Here is a 15,864-nt window from a genome sequence, read left to right as displayed (position 1 = left end):
AGCTTTTATCCAGGACTGAGTCTCTGGTCCTCCTACCTTTGCCTCCTCTATAGCTGGGGTTACAGAAGCAGGCCGCCAGACCCGGCTTGTTTTGTGTTTGTTTGTTTGTTTCATATAGAGTCTTACTTGGAGGGGGGTCGGGCTTCGCATAGCGATCCTCCCATCTCTACTTCTCATGCAGCTGGGACTATAGCTTCGTCTGCCTGGACAGATTTCCAATCTGGATCCTGTGGAGACTGTAGGTGCCCAGCCAGGAAATCCCTGTGCTATTAGAAGATGAAATGGTTTGGGAGGCTGGAGTAGGTAAGGACTTCCAGGACTCCCTCAGGGAGAGCGACCAAGGGGTGAAGCAGAGCCCTTCATTCCACTCATGACTCCTGTGTGTGAGAGGCCCTCGGATGTGCAGGCCTCCCCTGAGCAGCAAAGGATAGTAACAGAGGTGTTCCCCTCCTGTGAGGAACCACAGATGCCTGGCTCTCATGTCCAGGATAGGTTTAGAAGGGCAGGGCGGGTGAGCTGCAGTCAACGGACATCATCCTCCCTGCCTGGCTTCAGTGTAACTGACACCCACCTAGAAAACTAGGCTACGCGCACTTCATCCCTTTAGTCTGGAAGTCTTGAAAACTGCCAAGTTCTGGAGGGGCCCTCTTCCTGGTGAGGCCCTCTTCCTGGTGAGGCTACATGATCTCTTTTTGTTATTCTTTCCCCAAGACAACTTGTACCAAAGTTCAAACACAGAAGCATGTTTGGAATATTATCTTCAGGCTGAATGGATAAGTGATGTCACAAACCGAGGAAGGGGGGAAAAAAAGCAAGCAAGCAAAATAGGGTCCTCTTGTTATTTTATTCCTGTGACCCGGTCATACCAAGAATGAAGCGGCTGGCCCAAGCCTCACAAAGGCAGCGTGCTCAACCCACACTCAGCGAAGAACAGGAGCCCGGGAGACTCAATTGTCTTCATCTCCCAGGATGGAGGATGAACTCTTCCCCCAAATCTTGGAGTCCATCTGAGTGGTGTCATAGCAACGGACCAGCTCTTCCTGAGTGATCACAGAGTCTTCTGTCTGTGAAAACGCGTACCCATCTGAAGAGCAGGGCAAGAGACCATGTTAGGGGAGCTAAAGGCTAGGGAACATCGTGCAGGCAGAAGTGACTCATGGTGGCTAGCGACTGAGGCAAGACAGGAGACAGGAGGAAGGCATGGGAAGAATGGAGCAGGGCCAGTCTGGCTGTATTCAAACTAACTCTTTAGACAGTAACTATTTCGGGGTCCGGGGAAGAGGATACTGGATGTTGCGGTGTGAAGTTTGTTTGGTTTGAGGGCTTTCGTGCTGGAGTTTGTTTGGTTTGAGGGTTTTTGTGCTGGTCCTGGGATTTGAACTCAGGGCCCAGGCAGTGTCCCTGAATTCTTTTTTCTTTTTTTGCTCAGGGCTAGCACTCTACCACTTGAGCCACACCTCCATTTCTGGCTTTTTGGTGGCTAATTGGAGATAAGAGTCTCAGACTTTCCTTCCCCAGCTGGCTTTATGTATTTGGCTTATTCCCATTTAAATGTTAACAGATGGGTAAAATGTTTGCTCTGCTTTTTTCTTATCTGGTTCTTCATTTCCCTCTTCCTGTGTCTAGGAAGAGGGAAAGAAGTGAAGTGGTAGACACTGGGCAGGCTAAAGTATGTAGTGTGTGTGTGTGTGTGTGTGTGTGTGTGTGTGTGCAAGAGAGAAGCACTGACTCATCCAAAGAAGTAGGAATATTGGGAGCATAGAAAAAATATGTAGTAAGAGAATCTAAAATTCAAAAAAAATTCTACAACTTTCTATGAATGCCTTGAACAAAGAGGGAACAATTTGGTCCCAAGCCTGATAAACATCAATAGTTCCTTTACTGCTACTGCCTCCGTGTTTGACTCCTTTCCTTTCCTCACACAGAATTTGGCTTTACTATTGCCAGGTTGGGAAGGGCCTGAGCTTCCCACTACATGCTTTTAGATAGCTGTGTTATTAAGGGAGGGGCAAACGAAAGGACCAAATGTTTTTAGATATAGGCCAGGCAGGCACCTGTGGCTCATACCTATAATCCTAACTACTCAGGAGACTGAGATCTAAGGACTGTATTTTGAAGCTAGCTTAGGCAGAAAAGTCCATGAGATTTTTATCTCCAGTTAGCCAGAAAAAAAGGCAGAAGTAGAAGTGTAGCTCAAGTGGCACAGTGCCTGTTCCAAGCAAAAGAGCCAATTGAGAGTTCCAAGCACACACACACACACACACACACACACACACACACACACACACACACACACTGGGCTATATTATCTCTATACAAAAAAGTATGCAAGATTTCTTGGGTAAAATAATGTGGAGTTAACACCACTTTTACCTTTAAAATGGTACAATATGAAGCTGTCAGAATTTGAAGGCATCCAGATTTACTTGTATGGATTTTATGATTTAAGAAGGAGAAATTAGGAATGACTTTTTTTTTTCATATTGTATTTTCTTTAGACCAAACATTACTTCCTCAAACCTAAATACCTTTTCTTTCCCTATGAGAACTATTTTTTTGTTTTTTGTTTTTGGCCAGTCCTGGGCCTTGAACTCAGGGCCTGAGCACTGTCTCTGGCTTCTTTTTGCTCAGGGCTAGCACTCTGCCACTTGAGCCACAGTGCCACTTCTGCCATTTTCTATATATGTGGTGCTGAGGAATGGAACCCAGGGCGTCATGTATACAAGGCAAGCACTCTTGCCACTAGGCCATATTCCCAGCCTGAGAACTATTTTTTTTTTTTTTTTGGCCAGTCCTGGGCCTTGGACTCAGGGCCTGAGCACTGTCCTTGGCTTCCTTTTGCTCAAGGCTAGCACTCTGCCACTTGAGCCACAGTGCCACTTCTGGCCGTTTTCTGTATACGTGGTGCTGGGGAATCGAACCCAGGGCCTCATGTATACGAGGCAAGCTCTCTTGCCACTAGGCCATATCCCCAGCCCCCCGAGAACTATTTTTTAAAAAAGAAAAAATAGTAGTCATTAGCCAGGCACTGGTAGCTCACACCTGTAATCCTAGTTACTCAGGAGGCTGAGATCTGAAGATTGAGGTTTGAAACCAGCTCAGGCAGGAAAAGTCCATAGGGTTCTTATCTACAATTAATTACCAAAATAAATACATAAATAAACAACTGGAAGTGGAGCTTTGGCTCAAGTGGTAGAGCACCAACCTTGAGTGAAAAAAACTAAGGAACTGAGTTCAAGCCCTAGTACACATACGCACACACAAATAAGTAGTTATGACATTTCTTTTGTCTTTCATAATTGTAATTAGTTTATCATTGTAATCATTTTGTATTCATGGTTTGGTAGCTTTAGGTACATTCACTTCCATTTCCAGAATTCCTTTATTCTTGCAAAACTGAATGTCTCTGCCCATAAAACACATCCCCACCAGCCACTGTCAGCTTTGAGGACTGTAACTGCTTATTACATCCCCCATATAAATGGAACCACATGCTTATTTAATTCCCCAAGTGGAATGAACCAATTATCATTCCTGCTAGCAGCTAGTGTTTCAGTGTCATAACTTACTAAACAGTGTGCTACGTACGTGGGGCATTTAGATCCACAGAATTGTTCCGGAGGATGACCTCACAAGGGTGGGGTAAGGAGATCTGGACACTTCCTAGTGTTGCCCTGAAAGTCAATCAAATACAGCCTGGCATTAGTTCATTCAAATAGATCTCAAAGAAACTGTCATTTTTATATATGACAAGCTCTCCTTCACATTGGGGACTGACTGCTTGTGTATTGAAAGTAGAATGAGTTTCAGTCTCAGCCAAGTATTGCTTCTAAAATACTGTTTTGCTTTGGGAAAGTCCTTGCATTTTTTTTTTTTTTTTTTTTTTGGCCAGTCCTGGGCCTTGGACTCAGGGCCCGAGCACCGTCCCTGGCTTCTTCCCGCTCAAGGCTAGCACTCTGCCACTTGAGCCACAGCGCCGCTTCTGGCCGTTTTCTGTATATGTGGTGCTGGGGAATCGAACCTAGGGCCTCGTGTATCCGAGGCAGGCACTCTTGCCACTAGGCTATATCCCCAGCCCAAGTCCTTGCATTTTTTGGTTTGATTTGGTTTGGACTTCAACTCAGGGCCTGGGCACTGTCCCTTTGCTTTTTCTCTCAAGGTTGGTGCTCTACCATTTGAGCCATACCTTCCTTTCTGGCTTTTTGTTGTTTAGATGGAGATAAGAGTCTCACATACTTTTCTGCCCTGGCTGTCTTTGAACAGCTTTAGATCTCAGCCTCCTGAGTAGCTAGGATTCCAAGTGTGAGCCTTTCTTCAATACAACTCTGCTCTTTCCAAATAGTTGAACTGAACTGTATGTGCCCTGCTAAGCCTCTGGCTTCCTGGAACACCTCAAAGATTTTATAGTGTCTTTAAAAGCTCTGCCCCAACTTCCTTTTAGAATGGAGAAGTGTCAGGAAGGATCGGTGTGGACATTTGGAGGGCTTCCTTCTGGAGCCCCCGAAGCTTCTTGTGAGATCACAGTAGAAAATCGAGCACAGGACTTTCTACATTCAAACACTATGGTCATTCCATTACCTTGCCCCTCCAAGGGATATAATTAGGGAAGTTTATGTCATTTTTCCCCTTTCCTCCCATAAACTGAAAGATGTGATTAAAAAAATAACAAAAAACCTCATCTAATCTGGCCTGTCATGTTTTCTTACTTGTGTGTCACAGGAAGGGTCTGGATGAGAAGGTGGGAGAAGGAGCAACAAGAATGAGCTGGTGGTTGGACACTGTCCCTGAACTTCTTTTCAAGGCTAGTTAGTGCTCTACCACTTTAGCCACACCTCTACTTCTAGCTTTTTGGTGGTTAATTGAGGTAAGAGTCTCAAAGAGTTTCCTTCCTTGGCTGGTTTTGAACTACAATCTTCAGATCTCAGCCTCCTGAATAGCTAGGATTACAGGTGTGCGCCCAGCTGAGAATGTATTCGTAATCCAAACCAGGATAAAAACAACAGCTATATAAGGTAATATTAACATTCGAGGAGAATAAAATATCTAAGACACTACATATGTACTACATATAATATATACAATATAATGTGTGTGTGTCTGTGTGTGTGTGTGTGTGTGTGTGTGTGTGTGTGTGTTATTAGAAATTTAATGCAGGGCCTTGTGTTGCTTGGTCAGAACTGTACCATTTGAGCCACACAACCTAGTCCTTTTGCTTTGTTTCTCGAATTGGCTCTCTGTTAACTTTTGCTCAGATTGACATGTAACCACAATCTTCTTGTCTCTGCTTGCTGAGTAGCTGGTATTACAGGCATGTACCTATAATAACAGGCATGCCTGGTGGTGGAAATCTTTCCTCCCCATGCCTTCACCCACCAAGGGCTGCCAACTCTGATGGGTAAAAACTGTTTACTTTTCATGTGCTTATCATTGCCACTTCTTATTTTGACAAAAATTGAGAATACTTTCTTAAGTTTGATGTTTCCTTTGCTATGAACTGCTTGCCCATACTTTGCCTACCATTTTATTGTTTGGTGGCCTTTTTCTTGCTGATTTCTCGAAACCATCCAAACATTCAAACACTTAGTCTGTTAGTAGATCATTCTTCTGTTTATGTGAGCTTTCTTTTTGTATGTTTATATTGTGTTTCAACTTTGGTGTTGGCTTCCTACATGCAAGTTAATTTGGTGTATTATAAAAATGCATGGATCAACTCCAGGAAACAGAAATGAGGTTTTTTTTGGTTCCTTCATTGTTGCTGTTTTTGTTTTCATTCCTTTGTCTTATTTGTTTGTTTATCTGTCTTTGGGAGAATAACAGGAGGCACAGAAATGATGGGACAAAAGGTGAACAAATGCAGCGTGGTACTCACTAGACACTATGTTGAAAATGAACTATACAGCTTGGGTGGGGGGATTGGGAGAGAGCAAGGGAAGAGCTGACATTGTTCAAAAAGCAATGTACTTTTCACCAGTCTTACATAACCCTAACCCCTCTGTACATTACCTTTACAATAATAATATTTTTAATGCACGAATCTTGAAAGTTCAGTGCTACTGGCGGCTTGTGGCTCACACCTGTAACCCTAGCTACTCAGGAGACTGAGATCTGAGGATCATGGTTCAAAGCCAGCCCAGGCAGAAAAGTCCATGCGACTCTTATGTCCAATGAGTCAGCAAAAATCCAGAAGTTGATCTGTGGCTCCAGTGGTAGAATACAAAAAAAATGTGTGAAGTGCAAAAAAAAAAAGCCAAATGAGAGCACAAGGACCTGACTTCAAGCCCCAGTACACACACACACACACACACACACACACACACACACACACACACACACACAAAGTTTAGTGCCAGAAATCCAGAAATCCTGACAAATGTTAATTCCTGTGCTCTTGTCTCCCAAATCAAGATACTGAAGAATTTATTTTATGTTTGAAATCTCCCTCTTCCAACTTTCGAGTTGAAATCTGTGGTTTGCAGCACGATTGACTTGTCTTCTAAAATTCACATAGTACATGTATATTCCTGTGTTCTGAGCATTCCTGTTCAGGGGAGGAGGGACTGCACTGAAGGGCATATGAAGGTCATCATGCCTGTTTGACCAGTGCTGATGGAACCTGGGAGAGCCTGGAAGTTCTGGCGAGGAGAAGGTGGGAGAAAGAACAAGGAGGGTATGTTCTTAATCCAAACCAGGGTGAAGAGAAAAGCCTTACCTTTTTCTAAACACATGAGATACATCAGCTTCTCTAAGTTTTCTGCTTTCCAGCTCCCGAGTTTCTTCTAGAAGACTCCTGCTGTGGGTATTTTTAATCCTATAGTATGTGGGAATATAAAATGATGTTACATGTGAGCTTTGTTTATTTTGGGGTAGTGGGGTTTGAATTCATGGTTTGACCACCATTGCTAGGCTCGGAGATTTAACCCCTGCCTTTCTTGCTTTAGTTATTCTTCAGGTAGGGTCTTATATTTTTGCTCAGCTCTGGCATTGGATCGCAATCTTCCTACCTATGGTCTCCTGTGAAGCTGCGACCATACACACATACCACCACACTTAGCTTCTTTGTTGAGATGGGGATCTCAATAAATTTTTGCCAGGACTAGACTTCAACTTTGAGCCTAATGGTCGCTGATTCCTGAGTAGGTGGAATTACAGGTATGAGCCACTTTGCCTGTTGCTTCGATAGTAATAGTTACCAAATAGTATTTTTATGCGGGGACAGAAATGTTTCTGTCTCAAGAAAAGATGAGACCTGGAACCAGTGATATTGCAGGAATTATCCTCAAGAGACACTTGGTTTAGTTCATCCCTGGGAATATATATTTACATTCCAATATGGATTATTATCCTTCCCTTTTGTCAAAGAATTTGTTTGCATTACAGAGCAAAGAAAAGAGCTGCCCCTCTCCAATATACACTGCTATGTTCATATTTTGAGGTTCATATTTTTCAGTACACCTCTGATTCTTGCAGCCTGGCCCTTGCTCATTGCATCATCTAGAAGGGGGAAAACACTGCAGAAGTGGGACCCAACGAAGCTACTGCAGAGTGAAATAATTATACATTTACCCCCTCTGCCCAGAACCTTCTGTTCACTCTCAGGATAATACGGTACAATCATATGAATACTTTCATTCCATTATCCACTGCTACATACGGTTGGCAAATTTATACCAAAATAAAGACTTTTCTGTCAAGCAACTTCTCTCTCTTCCTCTCCTTCTTCCCCTCCTTCTTGCTCTCCCTATGTCTCTGTCTCTCTATCTCTGTCTCTCTGTTTGTCTCTCTCTCACACACACAGAGCAGGAGGATTCAGAGAATAGGAGACATCAAGAAGAAATGAAAAGAGAAATAAATCTGATATATTTGGGAACAAAAGAGTAGGAAAGTTTTAGGCTCTACAAATGGTTAGAATACATTCAAGAATTGGATAAGGACCAGGCACTGGTGACTCACACCTGTAATCCTAGCTACCCAGTAGACGGAGGATGGCAGTCCGAAGCCAGTCAGGGCAGGACAGTCCATGAAATTCTTAGCTCCAATTAACCACCAGAAAACCAGAAGTGGAGCTGTGGCTCAAGTGACAGAGCACTAGCCTTGAGCAAAAGGAGCTCAGGGACAATGCCTAGGCCCAGAGTTCAAGCCCTAGGACTGGGGAAAAAAAGTTAATAAAGAAAAGCAAAACTGATATTGCCCCCTCCAGTATAAAGCTTTCTCTGTTCATCAGTTCTTTTCAAATTTACCATGCTTGTAGGGGTGAGGAGCCTTTTTTTCTTCCCAGGGCCATTCAATATTTCTAGTATCATCCGCAAGCCATACAAAATGATCAGTGCAAGCAGCCTCAGGAAGCTGATGAGAAGCATAGGAGAGACTTAAATGTCTGTCTCGTCACGTACTAAATCATTTCGATGGCCTGACATAACCCCTGCGCCTGATGCTCTCCACCTGGGCTAGAACCCTGGTGTTAATGATACACAACATGTGTGATAACTCATACTCGAAATGAATTGCTTTTGTTTCTAAAACCTTGTAATGTCTTAAAAATTTTAACCTTAATAATAAGGATTTATAATACTTTAGTTTAAAATTCTAGGAGCTTACTTTAAGATCTGAGAATCACAGTTTGAAGGCAAAAAGCCAGAAGTGGAGGTGTGGCTCAAGTGGTAGAGCACCAGCCTTGAGTGAAAAAGCCATACTTAGAGCCCAATGCTGAGTTCAAGCCTCAGTACCGGCACACAAAAAGATAGGTTTACTGGTTTCCTTGCATTTGGTTAACAAGCTTGAGATTCTCTAATCTAAGATTTAAGTATTTAGGGGAAACTATATTTGATACATTCTTATTCCTAATTTTTTGAAAGAGTGAAGAATACTTTTCTATTGAGTATCTCCTTTCTGTTACTGTTTTTATATCCCTCCCTCCCTCCCTTCCTTCTACTCCAGTACTGGGGCTTGAACTCAGGGACTTGCAGTTGACCAGCTTGCTTGCTTATAGCCAGTGCTCTGCTATTTGAACCATGCCTCCAGCCCACCTTTTTTGGTTAATTGAGATGGAGTCTTGCTGATTTTTTTTTCCTGCCTGGGCTGATGATCTTCCAGGTCTAAGCCTGCTGAGTAGCTAGGATTACAGGTGTGTGCCACTGGTGCCCAGGTTTATTTCTTCTTCTTATTTTTTTTTTTTGGCCAGTCCTGGGCCTTGGACTCCAGGCCTGAGCACTGTCCCTGACTTCTTCCCGCTCAAGGCTAGCACTCCGCCACTTGAGCCACAGCGCCACTTCTGGCCGTTTTCTGTATATGTGGTGCTGGGGAATCGAACCTAGGGCCTCGTGTATCCGAGGCAGGCACTCTTGCCACTAGGCTATATCCCCAGCCCTATTTCTTATTTTTTAATCTGTGACCCTCTGACCTCAAGTTTGGTTCCTATAATACAGATCAAAGTGATGTAAGTCACACTTTCAAAGAGTGGAAGAGTGCGGCTGCTTTAAGAAAAACAATCATGAACTAGGACATTCCATACACTCTTCCATGTGTTTGGGTTCCAAATATTTTTCTCTCTAAAAGAAAAGCTGAGGGCCGTATCATTTGATATTCACAAAATGGCACTCAGTTTACTTTGAATGATGTACATACAACTGGAAAGGGGTAAACACAAAAATCTATGGCTTAATTACCTCTTCATTTTTCAACTTACGATTTCCAAAATACATTCGGAATCAAGCATATAACAGGAACTATGAAAAGACCCAGCCAGAAGTATGGACAAACCAGGGCCATTTTGGCCTGCAAAGAAACAGAAATAAGGAAAATTCAACAACAGTCCTTTAGTTCATCCATATTATCTGCACAATCATCCATTTCCTCCTTTCCCCAAAACTGGTGAGTCTAGAAAAGAAACAGAAGCAACTCTATTAAACTTCAACTGCTAAATCAATACAGATGCATAAAAGACAAAAGGAAGATTGGTGCTGGTGGCTCATGCTCATAATCCTAGCTATTCAGGAGGCTGAGATCTAAGGATCACAGTTTGAAGTCAGCCTTAATAGGAAAGCTTGTGAGAGTCTTTGATGAAACACACATGTACACACCACAGGAGTGAGACAAGAGAGGAAGAGCTGCAGCCAGAAGTCACTTAGCTCTCCTGCCAGCCATGCTGTCCTATTCTGATGATAGTGTTGTCTCTGTTTTTCTTAGTCATCTTGTTACCAATTTTTTTTTCAAATTTTTATTATCAAACTGATGTACAGAGAGGTTACAGTTTCATACGTTAGGCATTGGATACATTTCTTGTACTGTTTGTTACCTTGTCCCTCATACCCCCTACCTCCTCCCCCTTTCCCTCCCCCCCCCGAGGTGTTCAGTTCACTTCTTGTTATCAATTTTATTTAAACTTTCCAGAGAGTCAACTCTGGTCTTTTGTTGGTTTTCTTGGTTGTGAAATTGTTTCCCATTTCTTATCCTAATTATCCCTTGAAGAGAAACAGATCCTACATATGCTCACAACTGTCAGTTGTGGCTCAATATCTCATTTTACTAGACAGTCTGCTCTCAGTTATATAAGTTTAAAAATGCCCCTTATTCCTTTTATTCTTCTTGTCCTATATCCCTCCCCACCCCCTCTCCCCCGTTTGAGGCGACCCAAGAATATTGAGCTACATCACAACTATTCTACGTCATCTACAGCTCTCAAAGAGGTTATAATGCCCCTGTCTTTACTTTGCTGACCACATGAATGGAAGAACATTCTGGAGAGCAAGGAATATCTGGACACCAACACAAGGACACCAGGAAATGTGCAGGTCACCATCTGGCAAAAGAGAGCAGGTACATCAGGAAGTCAGTACTCCAGGACTTTTCTAGAAAAACTCACTTTCCCTGCTGAAAGTAGGACTGTAGTTTTTTTTAATTTTTATTTTTGGACTGGCCCTGAGGTTTGAACTCTAGGCCTGGGTGCTGTCCTTGAGAATTTTATTCAAGGCTGGTGCGCTACCACTTGAGTCACATCTCCACTTCCAGGTTTTTTCTTGTTAATGGGAGATTAAAGAGTCTCACAAACTTTCCTACTCAGACTGGCTTCAAACCACAATCTCAGCCTCCTGAGTAGCCAGGATTGCAGGCCTGAGTTACTAGCACTCAGCTTAGGACTGTACTTTTTGTCTTGAGCTACTGTATAGTCCTCATTTTGCCTCACAAAATAAATACAACTTTACTTCCTTTTCCCTAAAATCCTCATTATTTGTGAACTGGTGTTGGAGTTCATAGGACTGAATTTCCACTTGTTAGCCTCATCGTTTCCTTTTTCTAGTTTTCCTAGGTTGGGTTATTTGAGTTTTTTGGGGGGTGGGGTGGGGGGGGTGTTGTCAGTCCTGGGGCTTATACTCGGGGCCTGGGTGTTGTCCCTGAGTTTTTGTGCTCAACATTTAGCACTCTACTACTTTGAACTATAACACCACTTCTGTTTGTTTGATGGTTAATTGGAGATAAGAGTTTCACAGACTTTTCCTGCCTGGGCTAGCTTTGAACTGCGATCCTAAGATCTCATCCTCCTGAGAAGCCAGGCTCACAGGCATGAGCCACTGGACTCAGCAGTTTGATTATTCATTTTATAGCTTTTTGAGCTGGAAGCATAAGCCATTGATTTTTTTCCAGGCTCTTTCCCAATACATACATTTAAGACTATAATTATCCTTATAAGAAAGTGTTTTGTTAAATATTACTAGGTAATTATATATTTTTATTTATATCTTTTTCTTTCAGTTCCAGAACTGTATAGTTTTCTTTTTCTTTCTCCATTTTGGTTTCAGGTATTCTTCTTCTTCTTTTTTTTTTTGAATTTCGTAACAGAAGACGAGATCTGAGAATATTCTGTATAGATTATAGATACATCATGCTAAAAAATTTCCCTTTGAAGACTTGTAGACTTTAAGTATTGTGTCTGCTGACTTCTTGCTAATGGTTTCAAATAAGTTTTCTCATGTTTGGTTTTTACTATTGTTTTTTCTTCAAGATGATTTACTTTTACCTTTAGTAATTTTACATAAAGTACAGTGTGATAATTGGATATGTGTATTCATCATGTAATAATCAAATCAGTGTAATTAGCAGCTCTAAGCTCCTTAAATGTTTATCATTTCTTTGTGTATGGAAACTTAAAATTTCTTTTCTCTCTGCATATAATTATTTTTTGTAAACTATAGTAACCCTACTATAGAGTACTAGAATTTACTCCTTTCACACAACCTGTCATGCATCTCCTTTTATTCTCTCTTTTCCTAGTCTTCTTGTGCCTTAGTGATGAGAAATCCACTTCCTAGTTCTATTAAATACAATTTGTTTACCACTGTTTTTGTCAGATTGTTTCAATATCAGCTATTTAGTCACAGTTGAGGAAGGAAGCCCTTCACTATTTTTTATTTTTCTCTCTTTCCTTTCTTCCCCTCCCTCCCTCCCTCCCTCCCTCCCTCCCTCCCTCCCTCCCTCCCTCCCTTCCTTCCTTCTTTCCTTCCTTTTCTTTTTTTGTGCAGTACTGGAGCTTGAACTCAGGGCCTCCTGCTTTCCCTTAGCTTTTTTGTCTGAGGCTGTTGCTATGCCACTTAAGCCACACCCACTTGCAGTTTTTTAGTGGTTCATCCGAGATAAGAGTCTCATGGACTTTCCTGCTGTAGCTGGCTTTGAACTGTGATCCTCAGATTTCTACCTCCTGAGTAGCTAGGATTATAGGTGTGAGCCACTGGCACCTGGCTAATTTTTATTTCTTCTTCCTAAATTGTGAAAGTAGGTGACATCAACTTTTATTGTTAGTGAAACTCAATTTTCATGAAGAATTATAAAGATACTCCTAGTTGGTAGAACTAACCTGTCCTTTCATTTCTGGAGCAATAGGTATGGTAGGCCATAAATAAGAGTAAATGGTGAAAAACACCAGCCAGGTGATGATGCTTCCCCAAATTGCCAGATGGCTGAACTGTAGAAAGAAGAGAAACACAAAAACATGTTAATATTCTCTATTTGAAAGAAAACCTTTTATTACGTTATGTTTTAGCTGGGTACCAGTGGCTCACAACACTAACTCAAGCTGAGATCTGAGGATCATGATTTTAAACCAACCTGCACAGACAAATCCAGGAGACTCGTATCTCCAATTGTTCAGCAAAAAGCCAGAAGTGGAGGTATGGTTCCAGTGAGAGAGAAAAAGCCAATGAGAGCACAAGGCCCCGAGTTCAAACTCCAGTACACACACACACACACACACACACACACACACACACACACACACACACACAATGTACCTGGGTCCTCTTCAGCTCTCAGTACCCTCTCTTCTTGCCCTCTCACTCATGTCCCATAATTGATTGTCCTGATCATCATGATTTTAAGTCTACATTCCATAAGTGAGTGAGAGAAGGCCTGGTTCGGCTTTCTGAATGTGGCACACTTCACTCATGGTGATCTCCAGCTCCTTCCATCTTGGAAAGAATTTATATCAACTAACAAGATATATTTGTCTAGGTCATTTATGTTCACATGTGAAAATATACATAATCTTTCCATTACTTGCTGAGACTGTAACATTCTTCTCAGAATATTTAGCTGTATTTACTATTTAAAATATATGAAATAGTCATCAATACCCCAGTCACTTGCACCAAGTGACGTTCAGGAACTTTAGTGAGAATGGCCAACTCTCAGAAGACGTCAATACATCTTCTTGTTGCACAAAAAATTAAAAGTCTAAACAGAAATCAGCTAGAGAGGTGAAACTCTAACCAAATCATACTTAGTCTAAATAGTTCTGAGACAGCAAGAAAAATTTGTGACTAGCCAGGTGCCGGTGGCTCACACCTGTAAACCTAGCTACTCAGGAGGCTGAGATCTAAGGACTGTGGTTCAGAACCAGATTGGGTGGCAAGTCTGTGAGACTCAGCTCCACTCAATCACAGGAAAAAGCTAGAAGTGATGCTGTATCTCAAGTGGTAGAGTGCGAGCTTTGCACAAAAAGCGCTTAGGGACACATCTAGGCCCTGAGTTCAAGCCCAAGGACTGGCCAAAAAATAAGTGCCTCTTCGAACTATGAGTGTGAGCCTAGGAGAGACTCTTGACTGAAAGTTCATGTCTGGATCTGTGTACCAAATTCTGCACTGGCCAATACCAATGCTGACCCTTTTTTTTATTAATTAAAATTTGTTGACAAGGTGTTGTGTATGCTGACCCTTTTAATAATTGAATTGTTGGTTTGGGTTTACATTAGCAGAGGAATTTTTTGGGGTATGTTGCGTAGGTTTATTATTACTACATATAAAAGATGATTAGCTACACTAGATGAACCCTTGAGGCTTGAGTGTACTCGTCCTGCTAGGTACCTACTGTTCCCTACTTGTTTCTAAATATTATAAGGGGGACCTTAATCTTCTATGTCTCAAAGTATTGATATGTACTTATGAATCATTTTCAAAGGCAATTTTTCATGCTCTGTATAATTAACCCATTAGTCAAATGATTCCTTTCTGTTTAGAGTAAGAGAGTTTGTTCCCATGGAGGGAGGGGATGGCCCCCCAGTGGTCATGAGAATGGTAGGGAAGATGATCCCCTCCTAACCTGGAACACCTGAAACTTTCAAAAAGTGATGTGCTTTCACACCATTGTTCCCTCGCTGCTGACATCACACATTAACTGCATTATGATTTAGTGTGTCCTTAGGTGGGTCTCTTGGGACAAGAGGGTGGTGGCAGGCCACTGTGCTTGTCTCTGCCCCATCCTGCATCTAAACAGTGGCTCCCAAGCAACCTCACCTAGGTGTAATCATTTATTTGTGGTGCTAGGGACTGAATCAAGCACTTTATCAAGCTAGGAAAACACTTTATCAATTAAGCTACATCTCAGGCCCTTTACCTCCTTTCCTTCCTTCCTTTCCTTCCTTCCTTCCTTCCTTCCTTCCTTCCTTCCTTCCTTCCTTCCTTCCTTCCCCCTTCCCTTCCCTCCCTCCCTTCCTTTCTTCCTTCCTTCCTTCCTTCCTTCCTTCCTTCCTTCCTTCCTTCCTTCCTTCCTTCCTTCCTTCCTTCCTTCCTTCCTTCCTTCCTTCCTTCCTTCCTTCCTCTCTCCCCTTCCTCCCCTTGGCCTTTTTCTTTCTTTCTTTTCTGTACCAGTCCTGGGCTTGAACTCAGAGCCTAGGTGCTGTCCCTGAGCATTTTTGCTCTAGGATAGTTAGTGCACTCTACCACTTGAGTCAAACCTCCAGCTTTTGATGGTTAATTGAAGTAAGAGTCTAATGGGCCTTTCTGCTTAGGCTGGGTTTGAACTGAAATCTTCAGATCTCAGCCTCCTGACTAGCTAGAAGTACTGGCACCTGGCCTCTTCCATTATTTAAAGACAGGTTTTCACAGCTACTGGGCTGGACTGCCAATTTGTGATCTGTCTCAGCTTCCTGAGTAGCTGAGATTATAGGCATGTACCATCAGGCCTGGCTCTGGCCTCTTTTTTGTCTTTCCCAATGAAGAAGTCTTCCTTTTATACAACTTCTCCTGCTTCCCCGCAACACAAAGTAGGATATAAGCAAGAGGAGGAAACAATTCTCTCTTAACCCTCATATTATGTGTGTGTGTGTGTGTGTGTGTGTGTGTGTGTGTGTGTGTGTGCATGTGTGTTGGTACTGGGGTTTGAATTCAGTGCCTAGCACTCAAGGCTAGAGCTCTACCATTTGAGTCACATCTCTACTTCTATTTTTTTTTGGCAATTAATTGGAAAGTCTCTTGGCTTTGTCTGCCTGCCCAAGATGGCTTTGAACAACAATACTTAAATCTCAGTCTCCTCACATAGACAACAGGTGTGAGACAACAATGCCTAACTTTAAGAAATTTTCTTATTGAAGAAAATTTAACC

The 15,864-nt window shown here is 42.3% G+C and overlaps 1 protein-coding gene across 1 annotated transcript in view; it reads right to left on the bottom strand.

The window, feature by feature from the left end:
* Positions 1 to 947: 947 nt before the first annotated feature.
* The window catches only part of LOC125347620 (phospholipid-transporting ATPase IB-like), a 101,844-nt gene continuing 86,927 nt past the window's right edge, over positions 948 to 15,864 (bottom strand). Inside the window, exons 33-37 of the mRNA XM_048340614.1 lie at positions 12,845 to 12,952; positions 9,683 to 9,771; positions 6,710 to 6,808; positions 3,589 to 3,674; positions 948 to 1,084 (exon numbers count right to left, since the gene is read on the bottom strand). Of these exons, the coding sequence (XP_048196571.1) occupies positions 948 to 1,084; positions 3,589 to 3,674; positions 6,710 to 6,808; positions 9,683 to 9,771; positions 12,845 to 12,952 (519 nt within the window). The remainder of the gene's footprint in view (positions 1,085 to 3,588; positions 3,675 to 6,709; positions 6,809 to 9,682; positions 9,772 to 12,844; positions 12,953 to 15,864) is intronic.

The sequence above is a fragment of the Perognathus longimembris genome, chromosome 3 (assembly GCF_023159225.1).
Source record: "Perognathus longimembris pacificus isolate PPM17 chromosome 3, ASM2315922v1, whole genome shotgun sequence".
NCBI classification, from domain to species: domain Eukaryota; kingdom Metazoa; phylum Chordata; class Mammalia; order Rodentia; family Heteromyidae; genus Perognathus; species Perognathus longimembris.
The sequence above is the reverse complement of the archived record's forward strand: the minus strand, read 5'-3'. Positions and strand labels throughout refer to the sequence as shown.